General features: G+C 35.4%; 1 protein-coding gene across 1 annotated transcript in view; it reads right to left on the bottom strand.

Moving 5' to 3' along the window:
- SYCP2 (synaptonemal complex protein 2) overlaps window positions 1-6,471 on the bottom strand; it is a 53,464-nt gene extending 46,993 nt beyond the window's left edge. The window contains exons 1-7 of the mRNA XM_087959028.1: window positions 6,367-6,471; window positions 5,960-5,984; window positions 5,727-5,812; window positions 2,694-2,782; window positions 1,339-1,373; window positions 214-356; window positions 83-135 (exon numbers count right to left, since the gene is read on the bottom strand). Of these exons, the coding sequence (XP_087815154.1) occupies window positions 83-135; window positions 214-356; window positions 1,339-1,373; window positions 2,694-2,782; window positions 5,727-5,812; window positions 5,960-5,984; window positions 6,367-6,471 (536 nt within the window). The remainder of the gene's footprint in view (window positions 1-82; window positions 136-213; window positions 357-1,338; window positions 1,374-2,693; window positions 2,783-5,726; window positions 5,813-5,959; window positions 5,985-6,366) is intronic.
- Window positions 6,472-16,708: the final 10,237 nt, after the last annotated feature.

The following is a 16,708-nucleotide window of genomic DNA, read 5'->3' as shown; positions in this document are numbered from 1 at the left end:
TTTTTAACTTATGAAAAGCCGTGTCTATTTAGGGTGTATATTCTGTCATTAGAAATCTGTATTTGGTTAATGTTATGCATACCTTCTTTTGTCTCCAAGCATGGCATTAACTTGGTTAAGGAACTTCCTGCAGTCCTGTTTAAAGAGAAAAATAGTATAAGCCCTTTGACAATTTTCCTATTTTGAAAGAACCAGTATTTGAATTTGACTTACTGTTTCAAACTCAGAATCTTTAATTTGTTTAAATGCACTGCTGACAAAATCCATTGGAAACCACTGGATTGCCAGCTCTCTTCTTTGTTTTTCTGACGTCATTCTGCATAATGCTTCAGTAATGGCAACTTGGAGATCATAGTCTATAATATATATGGCAGGAGCATTACCATAAAACATTTTGATAGTAAGTAAATATTACTGCCTGAAAATTAACCACATATACACATTCACAAACAATACATATAATTCGTTGCATATATCTAAAGTACTCAATGTAGTATTCATAGGAATGAATATATTTGTGGACACGTTTCTTAGCACCCATAAGAATCTCTACCATTCTATTTGAATTTTTTAAACATTCTTTTGCATCTAACAAAATGGGAAGCTAGCTTATAGGCCAGTACCACCTGCATTTTCAAGGCTCCTTCAGGATCTACATAAAAATGGTGGCTGGCTATTCTTCAGTTCCTTATTTGAAAATATCCTTAGAAAAGCTATTTTATGAAATGGTCCGCCATCTGCTCTTAAAATTCCAAACACAATCACTAGCTTAAAACACAATTTCTTTCAACACTCTGACTTAACTTGAAGTTAGGTGCTGCATTTAAATACTATGTACTGTAGTCAAAACAAAGCAGTTATAGAACAGAATTGACATGTCAGGGAAAAACAAATAAGTAAACCAACAAACTGAGAATAGCAATAACATTATTTAGACTTATATACTGCTTCACAGAGCTTTACAGCTCTTTCTAAGCAGTTTACAGAGTCAGTCTATTGCCCCCCAACAATCTGGGTCCTCATTTTACCAACCTCGGAAGGATGGAAGGCTGAGTCAACCTTGAGCCTGGTGAGATTCAAACTGCCAAATTGCAGGCAGCCAGCAATCAGCAGAAGTAGCCTACAGAACTTTATTCTAACCACTGCACCACCACAGCTCACGCTGATGTATTAATGATTGGGTGGAATATAATGAGCGAAATAATGTCTCTACTGGCCCTATGAAAAGATTGTTTTATGTATGGCGTGGAAGCTATAGAAAACCTGTAAAATAAAACTTAGATTTAAACAGCTCTGAATAACATTAATACATATGTTGAAATCATAATCTGTGCTTACCCCCAGCATCCAAAATTCTTTTCCCCATATCATTCCTGTCAAATAAATACCATGATTCAGTTTGACTGGATTTTTAAACATGACATATATTATAAAATTATGTCTGCTTAATGCATTTAACCCGTTGACTCTGGACAACTTACAACTGAAAGTAAAATAAAGTCAAAAGACAAATAACAGACCAGAAGCAGTTTGAAGAAAACATATAAACCCCAAACTCCACCCAATAGGGACTCAACCATTACCCTGCCCAAAGCCTGAAAGTGCAGTCTGATCTTTAACTTCTTGAATGTCATCAGATTGAACACCAACCAGTTCTCAGAGGGTTTAGTATTTCCAATCTAAATTTCCAGATGATGCCCAGAACTAAGAACAATCTAGGCATGAAGCATTGTTACGTTTTTAAGAATTATTTCTTAAAAAGCATGTATCCAAACTTATTTGCACGTATAGTTTTTGTTAATAATGATTTGTCCTTAACTTTTGATTTTATAAAAAAAGGAACAAATAGAAATGTTTGATAATAGCTATTGATATGATTTTATAATTATTATTTTCAATAGTTTATATATTTAATTGATTATTGGATTTATCTCTCTACGTCTCCCTTATTTTATATTTGCTTCTTCACATGGACCGATCTCTCCTTTTTAGAGCTTTTAAGGTTAGGAGGATTGAAGTTATAGATAAACTGTATGCATTTATTAATCAACTTTTCTCTTAACCAGGACAATTTAGCTATGGTATGATTTTGTTCCATAGGGGACAAATCATTAAAAATGTTTATAAGTTCTATTTCTTCAGGAAAGGAATTCCTGTCTATTATTGGATTGTGTCAATTAATCTATAGGGATTACAGAAATATTCTTACAACATCTAGCTATTCAAGCTCTTTTGCCTGAAGGAGACATTTAAATTGATAAACCGTCTATCTTATTCACAGAGTCAAAAGTTACCAGTGGTCTTGCTGACACAATATTATAATACAAATATTCCATTTTTAAAGTATCATCTGAAGCAAGATGAAAATTTGAAGAAGACTCCCCAAATGCAATCTGTGTTCCATCTATGAGAAGGTGATTTTGGAAAGTGCAATGGGATAGCCATAAATCAATTTAAACTGTGTATAAGTTGTGGCTAATTCAAAATACTGCACATTATTAATAATGAACAGAACAATATCATATTTACATCAGCTATTTAAGATTAACTTTAAAAACATTTAACTTTGAACAAATTTTGCTTAAACATAAGTGAAATTATCTCAACATCATCCTAACAAAATTTTAAGTTTCCACAAGAGATCCAGGGTATATATTAAAGTTAAATGTGAACATTATATTAAAGTTAATTACATGACTTGTAGCATTTCCTTTGTAGAAATTGTTTTCTTTCTAATATCTCGAGGCATAGCAGTAAGCATGGTGTTCAGTTTTCTTACTGCCTAAAGATAATAAAAACAGGTAATTGAATATTAAGCATATTTTAAAAACTCAGTGTAATGCTCAAAACACCTTTAAATACCTACATAATGTAATGAAGGAGGTTTTAGTTTTAATTACTGTGCTTTTCAAGAGTTAGCTGTGCTACATGCAATTATATTTCCTAGCACAATAAAAGCAATCAATGGAGCGAAGGGAAGACCTTCCCTTACAAGGGAAGTAATTTTTAACACAATCACAATTACCATCTAAACCAGGGGTGTCCAACCTTGGCAACTTTAAGACTTGTGGACTTCAACTCCCAGAATTCCTCAGCCAGCAAAGCTGGCTGAGGAATTCTGGGAGTTGAAGTCCACAAGTCTTAAAGTTGCCAAGGTTGGACACCCCTGATCTAAACAAATGTATTGAAAAATAAACCGTGGAATTGAAATCAATGGTTACCAGAATCAATGCTGAGCAGGAGCAGAGGTGGTATTCAGCAGAGAATCGGTAGCGGAAATTTTGAGTAGTTCGGAGAACCAGCAAATACCACCTCTGACTGGAGATTTTACAGTATCCTTCTCCTGCCACACCCACAGAACTGGTAGTAAAAATTTTTTAATCCCACCACTGAGCAGGAGGTAGTATCAAGCCTAAGGTTTTGCTCTGCGGGGTTTCTCAGGGCTCAACATTCTTACCTCTATTTAATATTTACAAGAGACATATCTCAGTGTCGACCTCCAACTGTCTGAGGTTAGGTATAATCAATATACAGGTAGTCATTGACTTACAACAGTTCATTTAGTGACCATTCAAAGTTCCAAAGGCATTGAAAAATGTGACATGACCGTTTTTCATAGTTATGACCCATGATCACATGATCAAAATTCAGATGCTTGGCAACTGACTCATATTTATGATGGTTACAGTGTCCCGAGGTCATGTGATCACCGACCTTCCAATAAGCAAAGTCAATGGGGAAGCCAGATTCTCTGAACAACCAGGTTATCAACTTATCAACTGCAGTGATTTATTTAACAACTGTAACAAGAAAAGTCATAAAATGGGGCTAAAACCCACTTAACAAATGTCTCACTTTGCAACAGAAATGTTGGGCTCAATTGTGATCGTAAGTCAAGGACTACCTGTACTGATAACACCCAGTTGTATATCTTGGCCTCTGGCTTTACCAAGTGATGCCATCAAGATTCTGTCATAGTGTCAAGAGGTTGAGTGTTGAGGTCTGGATGGGAAGAAACAGCCTGAGGCTCAATCCTAGTAGGGCTGAGGAATGGAGAGTGCAGGGTTTTCCAGGGACTCTCCAGCTTTAGTTTCTGGATAGCACTACATTTCTCTACATGTAACCTATGTTTTGAAAGTCCTCCCAGCCCTGTAGTTCTGCTCAAAGCGGTAGTAGTAATGGTTAGAAGGATCTTCACAAAGTTAACTTCTCTATAAGTTGGGCTTTCCTGGACAGGGAGGACCTTCTCACTATCACTATCACTTAGGCTCTGTTATTTGGATTACTGTTAACACCCTTTATTTAGAACTGCCCTCAAGACCACATAGAAACTACAGCTAGTATATAATGCAACAGCGCAAATAGTTATGGGCACATTTGGTACACCTGTATGAGACATCTTTATCTGCAAGTTGCACTGACTGCCAGTTGGTTTCCAAGTGTAATTCAAGGTGCTGAAAGTATCTGTAGAGTTCTTTGTTGCTCAGGACGTAGATATTTGGAGGCCACCTTTCTTTCATTGTTTCTGGACACTGTTTAAGATCACGAAAGCTCAGTGTGCTCTGAGTTTCAATTGACAAAACAATGACATATTATAGGCATACCATCTCTGTTGTCATGCCTGCCATCTGGGACAGGATTTCTCTTGAGGTCCATGTGATCCCAAGTCTGCTATCATTCAGAAGGCCTTAAAAGTTGGCTCTTCCAGACACTTGCCCAGAGTAATACTGTGAAGTTACTGCAGCGGAATATAATTTTTGTCTTCCCTGTGTATGATGGTTTTGTCTTTTTGTTTCTTTCTTGTTATTATGATCTGCTTATTAAACTTTTTGTTTATTACCTTAAACTACTTTGCAGTTGGGCAGCCATAGGTATTGGACAAGTAAATAGATGCATCTAATGCAATAGCATTGTTTTGTTTCTTTTTATCCCACTTTTCTTATTTTTATAAATGACTCATGGTGTTGAGCGATACGTGATAAAATACAAATACAAAGTTTCAAATTATGTACAGCTAGTCTTTAACTTACAACCACAATTGAGCCTGGAATTTTGGTCGTAAATCATGGGTTCGTAAGTTCAGTCATCATGTGACCAGAGTTGATTTTATGACAATTTTTACGATGGTTGTTAAGCGAATAACTATGGTCATTAAGCAACTCATAGGATCATAAGTCCATATCCAATTTAACCAAGAGGAGTTTTTTTGCTGGATTGTGATCATGTGACTGTGGGTCACTGTAACTGGTGCTAAATACAAGCTTGCTTGCCAAGTGCCTGAAATGCAATCATGGGATTGCTGAGGTGATGTAACAATCATAACTTCAAGGATGTGTCACAAGTAACTTTTTTCAAGTCTGTCATAACTTCAAATAATTGTTAAGTGACTGGTCGTATGTCGAGAACTACCTATATAGTACACAGGTGTTCAGAAAGATGAATATTTAGATACTAGAAATTATAGAAAGGTACAAATAGGTAAATAAAGTACATTACTGAATGAATATATCTGTATGGTTAATTTAAATCAACACAGTAGGGTTTTAAAAAAATAGATTTCCTCTTTTCCTAACATTTAGAAGTGAAGCTTGAGTGCTAGATAAATGTATCTAATATCCTATTCAAATATCTGAAACACAGAAAATTAATATTGCAATTAAAACATAGCAAGATAGCTAATTCAAAGTTTAAAAGCCAAGAAAGATAATTTTAAAAAGAATTCTTACCTCCTGCTGAATATAAATACTAATTCTCTTATCAGCAGAAAGAGCGCTTATTCGCAATAGGAAATTTTCAAGTGTTTGAATTTTACCTAGATGAAAATATAAGGCATTATTTACAGAATCATATAATTAAACTTCAGAGGCATTCACGATCATTGGTATAAATGAAAATTCAAGATAAAATAGGTGCATTTAAATTAAAAAATCATTGTGTCATAATTGATTTTCAGACATACCTTCACTGTTGGTATCATGTACTATCTACAATTAAAATAAACAATATATTAAAATTGCTCTGCACACAGAAAATAACTATTATACTCTAGTCCTGGGTAGCACATGCCACACTGTTTCAGAAAGTTTTTCAAAAAATAATAAATAATGCATTCTTTTGGATATACATAAATAGGACCTATTCTTTTTGAGATTAATGTAAAATGAATTCCTAAGTGTTATAATCATCATCTGCATATGGTAAGAATTGAAATTAAATACATACTTTAAATTGTTAATCTTAGTCCATCTTATTCTAGGCATATCAATGAGGAAAAATAAAGCCAAATATGAAAAAAGCTTTTCAAAGTAATGTGAATATTAAATTTATCACATAATTTGTGAAAGAATATATATGGGATATATTTACCATTAGGACATCAAAGAAATCTTCAAAGAGAGTAGTAAATGCCTCATTACATTCACAGTCTTTTTTTTTCAAAATCTCTTTGGCCTTTTCAAACCAATTAACCATGTACAAAAAGAAAATAAAAATTGTACAATTACTATGGCTATACGTTCATTTCTACAAAAAATAATTGCAGAATAACATTAACAATAATGTTAAACCATTAAGCAGTCAAACAAATGCAGATAACAAACCTATGCAGACCTGTTATCTATTGTAATTAGTCTTAGAATTATTTTCCAATATTATATACTTATCTTTTGAATAAGACCATATTCAATCATGGCTGGAAATCCAACTTCACCTAATATGTTAATATTTCTGCCATGGTTCTGAAGAGTATTCAACAAAGTGGAAACATTGTTAACTTCTTCACTGTCAAGTTGCTGAAATTTTTAAAAAGTGCACATAAAGAAAATCAAGACTTGTTTCAGTTTTGATGCAAAAATACAATACAATAACAAAATGTGGCATCTGAATTCTACAGCAATTATATACTATTTTAACAAGTTTTTCAAATAAATATATGCCTGCACATCAATAGAAAGTTTGCTATCAAATCTGCAGAAAGTTGTTGTTTAAATTTGTACCATGCAGAGATTGTGTCAGGGAATTTATTAAAAATACAATTTAACAAGGAATGCCTAAACTGTATAACTGTATGTGAGTTTTGAAATTTTGTGACTATCAAAATCACATTATAGACTGCTATAATAAAACTATCCTGTTTTCAGAGCACCATCTTTACAAAAAGCAAAAAAAAAGGAATGAAAAAGGCACAGGGAATGTGAACAGAGGGGGAATACATGTAAGTCCTTGACTAACCACAATTCGTTTACTGATCAAAGTTGCAATGGCTCTGAAAAAAGTGACTTATGACCATTTTTTCACACTTATGACTGTTGCAACACCCCCAGGGTCATGTGATCAAAATTCAGTCACTTGGCAACTGGCTCATTTAACATACGTCTCACTTAGTAACAGACATTTTGGGCTCAATCGTGGTCATAAGTCAAGGACTACCTGTATTTATTTTCCCTTCATCCTGCTTTGCTGGAATAATGTTAGGAATTGTTCAGATCAGTAAAAATGTATCTGCTTTAATGACTTGGGAAGAGATGCACTATATACACTTCTGCAAAACATACCTTTAAAAGAATTTGCACAGCCCTGAGTTTTCCTGGTGGGTCAGAATAGAACACAATAACAGAGTTGGAAGGGACCTTGGAGGTCTTCTAGTCCAACCCCCTGCTCAGGCAGGAAACCCTATACCATTTCAGACAAATGGTTGTCCAATCTCTTCTTAAACACTTCTAATGTTGAGAATTCACAACTTCTGGAGGCAAGTCATTGATTAATTGTTCCAACTGTCAGGAAATTTCTCCTTAGTTCTAGGTTGCTTCTCTCCTTGATTAGTTTCTACCCATTGGTTCTTGTCCTGCCCTCAAGAGTTTTGGAGAGTAACCTGACTCCCTGTTCTTTGTGGCAACCCCTGAGCTATTGGAACACTGCTATGTCACCCCTATTCCTTCTTTTCATTAAACTATTCTCCAATTTAAGTGTTAAGTAAGTCTTAATCTGTTTAGCTTTTTGAAATTAAGCAATATTGACTGGGTAAGCTACTTAACTAACTGAAAGCCACTAACCACTTAAGGATATTGAAGGAGCAGAATATTGACATTTGTGACATTTGTGGCTGGAGAAAAACCCCGAGGATACCACGAATAGCCAAGAAAACAAATAGATCAAACAAATTAGCTTAAAGTTCTCATTTAAAACTCAAATGATTGGGCTCCAATGACCATACTTTGGACACATTTGTGTAAAACCTAACTCCCTTGAAAGGTCTATAATGCTTTGAAAGTTGGAAGGAATGAGAAGATGTCCAGCAACAAAGTGGAAAGATTCAGCAACAGCAAAAATGGGCATACTGTTGGAAGACCTCAAGGACCATGTTAGAGACCGATTGTCTTGGAGAAATCTATTTGATTGTATGAGTCAATGCCAACTTAATAGCACATAATCAGTCAATCACTGCCACCTAGTAATCATAAATATGTACTGCATGTTTTTCATCTGCAAGGTTTGATGTTGCATTTATAATGCTATGAATAATTTTAAAAGTTAAAACTATTTTAAACTGTATTTGATATAAATTCCTATCTTAATTTATATAGTTCCAAAAAGAATTTCATCACCTGGCATATAAGCTTGTCTAATTTGCTGAGAAACTGCTTGCTGCATTTATGGGACATATCATCAGAAAAATCTGTTTGCAAAAACTGTTGCAATGCGTGAAGATCATGTTTTCTTATAGCTTCATCTACACATTTTTCAAGCTGTCAAAAATAATATATATACATATTATTACACTCTTTTAACAATAATTTCTATCTAATTTATGTCTGGGGCACAGGTGGAAAAATAAGAGAATGATATAACGTGGTTAACTATAAAACACGTATTGCAAGTTTGTTGGTAAAACTGCATGTTAAATAACTGACAACCAATGATACTAAACCATTTTTTTCCTTCTATCCACTTATGTCCATTTCTCAGAAACTGCGTAGATTAGTCCCTGCAGTTTTTTTGCCAAGGGTTTTCAGAGGTGGTTTGCCATTACCTCCTTCTTAGGGCTGAGTGAAAGTGACCAGCCCAAGGTCACCCAGCTGGCTTCATGCCTAAGGTAACACTAAAACTCACAGTCACATGGTTTATAGCCTGATACTTTAACCACTACTCTCAAACTAGACCAGGGTTTCCCAACTCCTGATCTGTGGACCAGCACTGGGCCATGGCATGCCAGAAACCGGTCCATGCAAACAAAGCCCCATCCGCAGGATGCAGGCAGCATGTGAAAGTACGTCCCCTCCAGTCCATGGAAAAACCTCTCTCCATGGAATCGGTCCCTGGTACCCAAAAAGTTGGGGGTCACTATTCTAGACCATAGTAATATGCTAACTCTGCCAGAAGGCCTCTACAGTTGGAGATCTGATTCACAACCTTGCACATGATTTTATATCAGAAAAGCAGAATAGATCTTATTTGATATACAGTCCACTCAGACATGCCTACTGAATAACTCACATGCTTTGGTGTTATGGGGTTTTAATATTCAGAATGGGGCCAGTCTAAATTTAAATTGCCTTAATGACAACCATGGGCCATTCTCAATATAACACTGAGTCAAATCATTTCATGGAACCTGTTTTGGATCTGGTAAAGATGGAAAGGCCTAAGAAATGGAAATTAATCTGTATCTTTCTGTTTCTTTCTACTTCTGATGACAGAGGCATGAGAACATTTAAAATATTCTATCTTCTTCAACTAATGGGAGAAACCAGATAAATTCTAGATGGTAAAACAAACAAATTTTATATAATTCATTGTCATGGGCCTGGATTGATCATTGAAAACAGTTACTGTGTGTGAAAGGAAAATGAACACATCCATATAGTTTTCTTGAGAATGATACAAAAATTGTTTGCTATTTCTTTTCTCCAGGATTTCATTTTTAATTCCAGCCTATCCTGGAATTAGATATGTGCGGTGGTATAATTATATATTTAAAATGTCAATTATTAAACTATATTACTTAATAATTCTACAATCTGAAGATACCTGTCCTTCATGCCTAACAGGCATTTTGGTTGTTTCATATACTTAAGCAATATAATCTAAAATGAAAGAAAAAAATTAATGTTATATATTTACATTTTTATCTGCACAATTATTTTTCATGTAGAAAAGTAGGGCAATTTATTAATAATTTTTCATTTAAAATGTTATGCATTAAAACAATCAAGAATTGTTTTGTATCAAATCTCTAAACATCTGCTTTACGTCACTATGTATTCATTAGTATTTAATAACCATTTTTCCTCTTAATTTTTTTATCTATGTATTCACTGAAAGCTGACACATTGATGGCACATAATCAAAAGCAAACTATCCCTTCATATTGTAGTAAGGTAAAGATAGAAACTATCCAGCTATTTTGAGAAGCTATCTTTATTAAGCTTTTTCCTAATCCATCAGCCATCCAGCAACTATTTATCATGCTACATAAGTAAGACAAGAAGCAGGTCTAAGTTATTCAATTAAAAGACCAAAATTGATGTGTTTTTTTTTCTGAAATGCTTTCATCCAATTTACCTTAATAGAAACAAAAACATCTAACTACATTCAACTATTATTTTTTCAGTAAGTGTCATAAATAAAAATGAAAAAATAAAACTGTTATAGCTGGCCATCAAAAGAATTATACAAAAATATAATACAATTATATAGCATTAGGATTTTATGTCTGAATTATTTTTGTGTTTCCTATTCTATCCTATTTCATTTTACATGTTCTTAAACATAAAAACTTATTTTTTATTATTGTACTTCTAAGCCATATTTGCAACTCAGAACAAGCTTTAAAATAAAATAAAAATATCAGAACTTAAATGATATTGATACAATACAGATATTTTTAACATTGACCTGGAATGACTATTGATTGCACTATTATTTGTTAGATAAAGCACATTTTTATTAACAAATTTATCACAGAATGTAAATGTTGAAATAATTATAAATAATTGTTCCTTCATTTTGCCTTCTGAATCTGCACAGTACTCTACAAGTTAGGAATACTAAGAAACAAAAAACTGTATCCACTCCTTTATGATGGCCATATGTTTATTTATTTACTGTCCTTGTGAATCACCCATTTTAAAATTTTGGATAGCGTACAATTGAGTAAACAAAACATATTCAAATATTAATCAAATAAATATGCAACAAAAATACAAATGTGTGACAGAATCTCCAAGCACCAATCAGTTTAAGTCTATTGAAAAACAAGTTTCTACCATTTTTGTGAATACCAGAATGGAAAGTATCTTCCAAGTCTCTGGAAGCAAAATATAATACTGAAACCAACATGGAAAAACTCAGTTTATACTTTTAGAAAGCTGGTTTGAGCAAACCATGATGTTAAACAACAAGTCTTAAATAGAATTCTTAAATTACAGTAAGCCAATAATGATTGAATCAGCCTATGTGGATATTGCTTTATACCAGAGGTGGGGAACGATGGCCTCTTTATGACTTATGGACTTCAACTCCCAGAATTCCTGAGTCAGCATTCTGGCACTTGAAGTCCATAAGTCATAGGGGGGGAGGGGTCATCATTCCCCAGTCTGCTTTATACCTACATAAATGTATCATATTTTGAATGAGTGTGATATGTAAACCTAATTCTTAAGAGTTTAGAATCTTGAAAGTATCTTTGGGGTTCCAGTTCTCCTAGATATGTAATACTACGTAAATCTGAGAGTCATACACATCATGCACTCACAACTATACATACGAACTATACTCAGGATCTCCTTCTGAAGGAAGGAAAGTTAATTATGATATCTGTCTCTGTATCTTTTGCTTGATAAAGTTGGTTTGGAATTTATCAGTGCTTAATTTTGGTTACAGATTGTAGCCGCCAAACTTAACAAATCCTGAATCTACCACAAACCATGTAACTTAAAAAAGAACTAAAATAAAGTATTTAAGCACAAGAAATCTTCTTCTGGCCCTACAGAAATATAACAATGTTCTCAGCAGCCTTTATTTCTACAACTTATTTATACTTAAAGCTCTGCATTTATTGGAATAGTTTTCATTAAACAATCAAAGCAACAGTAACTATCGAAACAATTCTTTATTATACAATGAAAGGAAACCATTACATTGATCATACAGTAAATGCCATCACGTAATTGAAAAAAATACAAACCTTAAGGCTATGTGAATGAACTAAGATGGCTTAAACTCAGAAAATTACTTTCAATGAAATGGATAGTGCACTTTAAAATGTTTGCATTATTTTGCAACATGCAATTCTGTTCTCTCAATTAAAGTTCTCTACTGAGCTTATCATCTGATGGTAAGTGCAACTACATGATCAAAACCCTATTTTTTATGTGCATTGGCATCACATATACACCAAGGGACAGGGTTTCAATTGTGTCCACCATCTTTGGTCCCCTGTGCAGCTGCTTGGAATGACACAATGGCAGAATGTTTATCTACTTCATTTTGTCAACAATGACAACAGAAGAGACTCTCAAAAGCTTTAGAAACCACAATTGTACAATGATACTGATTCATTCCTGACAAGTTTGGAAAGTGAAAGTACTGTTTTGTAGAACAGTCCAGTCTTTTTTTTTAACCTTTTATTGTATCCTTAGAGTACGAAAAAGGTTTGATGGCTTTCTCCTGAAATAAGGCCAAGATGGTAAGTGCATTAACCCAAGGTGGGTTAATAAAACAAAGTGCAAAACTCAGATATATAAACCAGTGAATAGGTTAACACAACATACTAAACAAGGAATACCCAGACCATATGTTAGCTTTGTGTGAAGTAAGCCTGCAAGAGAAAACATCTGCCATGTCTGTTTCAGGATATTCAAAACAAATTGTATTTGTGAGGGAAGTAATTAATTTAAGGAGATGGAAGTTGAAAAGTTGGGACAAATTGGTGTAACAGAATATGCTTGTTTTTAGATTATAACCTAACCTAAGCATAAGGCCGATATTTTTATAAATTTTAGAAAATTTTCATGCTAGGATAGGCAAGCTACTGTCCTCCAGAAGTTTTGGACTTTAACATTAACCATCAGTGTAATGCTCAATCGTAATGGTGACTGGATTTAAATATGTTATTTACTGTGATGTCCAATATTGAATTATTGGGCTCTGCATACTTTAAAAATAATTTACAATGAGTTGTTGTGACCTTGTTTGAGCACTTTATGTCTCTATTCCTTAAAGCAGTCTTTTTCTCGGGCTAACAAAAGCATAGCTGCTTTAAACAATTAAAATTACTGTAATGTCGCATGGCAGATGCACTTTTTTTTTTTCACCAGCTCAGAAGCTGGCAAAAGGAATGCTTTCGTATAGTAAGAGCAATGTTGTGCTTGTGCAAGATTTGATGCCTACAGAGCTCTAGTGAATTATGTCCTTCAATGCCATAATTCAATGAGAAAACTCCCAAAAGAAGACAGGTCTTCCTATCGCCACAGCACACACTGTGTAGTGCTATACAAAGTAAAGGTTTTCCTTACTAAACTGCAAAGCTGGGGCTAAATGCATTGTTTTGCACAACAGTGCAAGAGTCAACCCCACTGCTTCTTTAAGGATGCTCTATTCCCAGTCAGTCTGCAGCAATGGGGATTCCAAATCCCAGGTCCCACTGACCTTGCTTAGCTTCCCCCCACCCCAATCACTGCTCTGCTGTGATTGTCAAACCCTTTTAATCCTTAAGGAGAAAACAGCATGAGGAAAAAAAAATATTAGGCAGAATATTCAGTACACGCCACAGAAAAGTGGAAAGGGGAAGGAAAGCATGGGTGGCAAGCGAGGCAGGGTCAAAAAAGTCAAAATGGCAGCCCCGATCAGGCGTCACACAGAAAAGGTGGAGGTTCGATCGCGTCTTGACAGCCGTCACCTTGACTTTTCTGACCATGCCCTGCGGATACCTCCGCCCCCTCGTCGTTTCTTATTCCTGAGGCGGTTGGAAGGACAATCGGGCCCAATTACTGACGAAACCCCGGTAAGGAATAGTATTACCACCGCGGAGGGGGCATGCGAGGCAGCGCATGAAAAAGGATGGAACTCTCATTTAGCTTCCCTCACAAGCTTCGCCGCCATCCGCGGGGCTGGCAAGAACGTCGAGGGGCGCCACTTCTTCCCTCAGCCAATCAACGCAGAGCGAAGCGTTTTAGCACCAATCCCTGGTTTTATGGCTAACCGGAGCCAATGAGTAAAAGTGGGGGTGGGGGAAGCGGCTCTTTATACCTTCGCTTCCACTCGCTTTCCCCGCCTTCGGAGCCGGTTCGGCCAATCAGATGGCAACTAGTCTGGGAGCGAGTAACGGTTTTCAATTGTCAACGGCGTCCGGTGCTGTTTCCTTGTCCCTTTGAGAGGAGACTGTCACTTTTTTTTTCCACTTCATACCGTTCGAGCTAAAAGGCCTCACGACTATAATGTAGTTGCACAAATTCTCACAAATCTACAGTCTCTTATTCATATCTCGCGCGCTCAAGAGATTCCGAGGATTTCCCGCGGACTCTGAAGTGATTACTTCGCTCCGTTCCCGCCCTTGACTTTCCCTATTAATAAGAATAGAATGGGAATGGGAAATAGCATAGCATAGCATAGCATAGCATAACGGATGGGACCTTGGAGGTCTTCTAGTCTAGCCTCCTGCTCAACCAGAAGAACCTATACCATCTCAGACAAGTCCAGTCTCTTTTTAAAAACCTCCAGTGATGGAGCGCCCACAATTTCTGGAGGCAAGCTGTTCCACTGGTTAATTGTTCTCACTGTTTGGAAGTTTCCTTAATTCCAGGTTGCTTCTCTGATTAGTTTCCAACCATTATTCCTTGTCCTGTTCTCTGGTGTTTTGGAGAATAATTTGACCCGCTCTTCGGGGCAATCCCTCAAATACTGAAACACTGCTATCGTGTCACCTCTAATTCTTCTTTTCTTTAGACTATCCAAACCCAAATCCTGCAGCCGTTCTTCATGTTTTAGTCTCGCAAGACTTTGATCATCTTAGTTGCTCTTCTCTGAACTTTTTCCAAAGTCTCAACATCTTTTTTTTGTAGTATGGTGACCAAAATTGGTTCCAATATTCCAGGTGTGGTCTTACATAGGATTTTGTAAAGTGGTACTAATACTTTTTGATTCTATGCCAGGATTGTATTAGCTTTTTTGGTGACTGCTGCATATTGCTGGCTCATATTCAAGTGATCATCCACTAGGACTCCAAGGTCCCTCTCACAGTTATTGTTTTTATTTATTTATTTTATTTATTTATTTTATTTTATTTATTTGATTTGCCAATTGTTTACAAGATAATAAGTATAAGTGTATACATAGTTGTGAATACATGAAATGGGTACATATAAGAAAAATAAAAGAAGAATAAGAGAAACAATAGGACAGGGACGGTAGGCACGTTGGTGCGCTTATGCACACCCCCTACAGACCTCTTAGGAAAGGGGTGAGGTCAATTTTTTCAAAGATTATGCTTAGAGGTTTGGCTATGGCAGTGGATAGCTTTTTTAAGAAGTAGGCACATATTCCATCCGGTCCAATAGATAGAGATGGTTTTAGATTGCGTAGTGCTTTTTGAGTCAGGTCTCATTTAATTTGTACTTATACCTTTAATTTTTCCTGCCTAAATGTAAATCTTTGCTTTTCTCCACATTAAAATTAATTTTGTTGGATAGGGCCCACAGTCTGTCAAGATCTTTTTGGAGTTTGTCTTCTGGGGTGTTGGCCAGTTTTGTTATTCCTGCCAATGATCCATCGAAGTGCTTCCCCATCCCATGACTCGCTTGGATGGCTTTTAGATATAGTTAACTACGATTCTTCTCACCTTAGTACAGCAAGGTTTTTCACTAGCCGGCTTCAGAGGATGGGAGTGGCAATCCTGGGCTTAAACAAGAACCTGAATAAATATTTGAGGCAACGGGAGGCAACAAGATACTCTAGTTGCTCTCTGACTGAATATAGGTTTAATCCACAAAACTCACACAACGGACTAAGCAATTTATTCAGTTTGCATGGTTTTGGTTTTCATGTGTTGTGTGAACTCGGTCATGGTTTGTAAACAATGGTTAACACACCAACCTTCATATGGAGGTGTGTTAAATTGCTGTATTATTTTTACATTGAACTTTAAGCTTTATTTTAATAGAATAGAAATCTTTATTGTCCAAGTGTGATTGGACACGCGAGGAATTTATCTCTGGTGTATAAGTTCTCTGTACATACAAACAAGTGATAAATCATCATCATAATCATAAAATACAATCATCATAAATCATGAGATATGACACTCACTGATAGTCATAGGATACTAAATAAGCAATCAACATAAATCATAATAGGATACTAAATAAAAGCAACATAAATCATAGATGCAAACAACAAAATTTTAGTCACAAGAAGTGAAGGAAATAGGAAATAGAGAAAATGAAAAGGATAATAGTAATATAGCCCTACTAGGTAGTTTGACAAACCAGGACAAGACAGTGTTGTGAGAGGTAGTTGTTCCCACAACTAATTATTAAATATCAAACTTGATAACAGTATTTTGGCATCAAAGCTTCCTTTTGAAGCTTAGGAAACTTCAAAGCCATTTCCTTTGATGTATAAAAACTACACTTTAAAAGGGACCCTCAATCAAACAATAAAACAGTATTCTTGAATGTCCTTGAATGTTGCAAATGTTAAGAAAAAATGAATC

This window comes from Notechis scutatus, chromosome 3 (assembly GCF_049901735.1).
Source record: "Notechis scutatus isolate UNSWTSFEM ecotype Mainland chromosome 3, rNotScu1.2, whole genome shotgun sequence".
Lineage (NCBI taxonomy): Eukaryota > Metazoa > Chordata > Lepidosauria > Squamata > Elapidae > Notechis > Notechis scutatus.
Note: the sequence above shows the minus strand (reverse complement) of the source record. Positions and strands in the feature narration are given on the sequence as shown.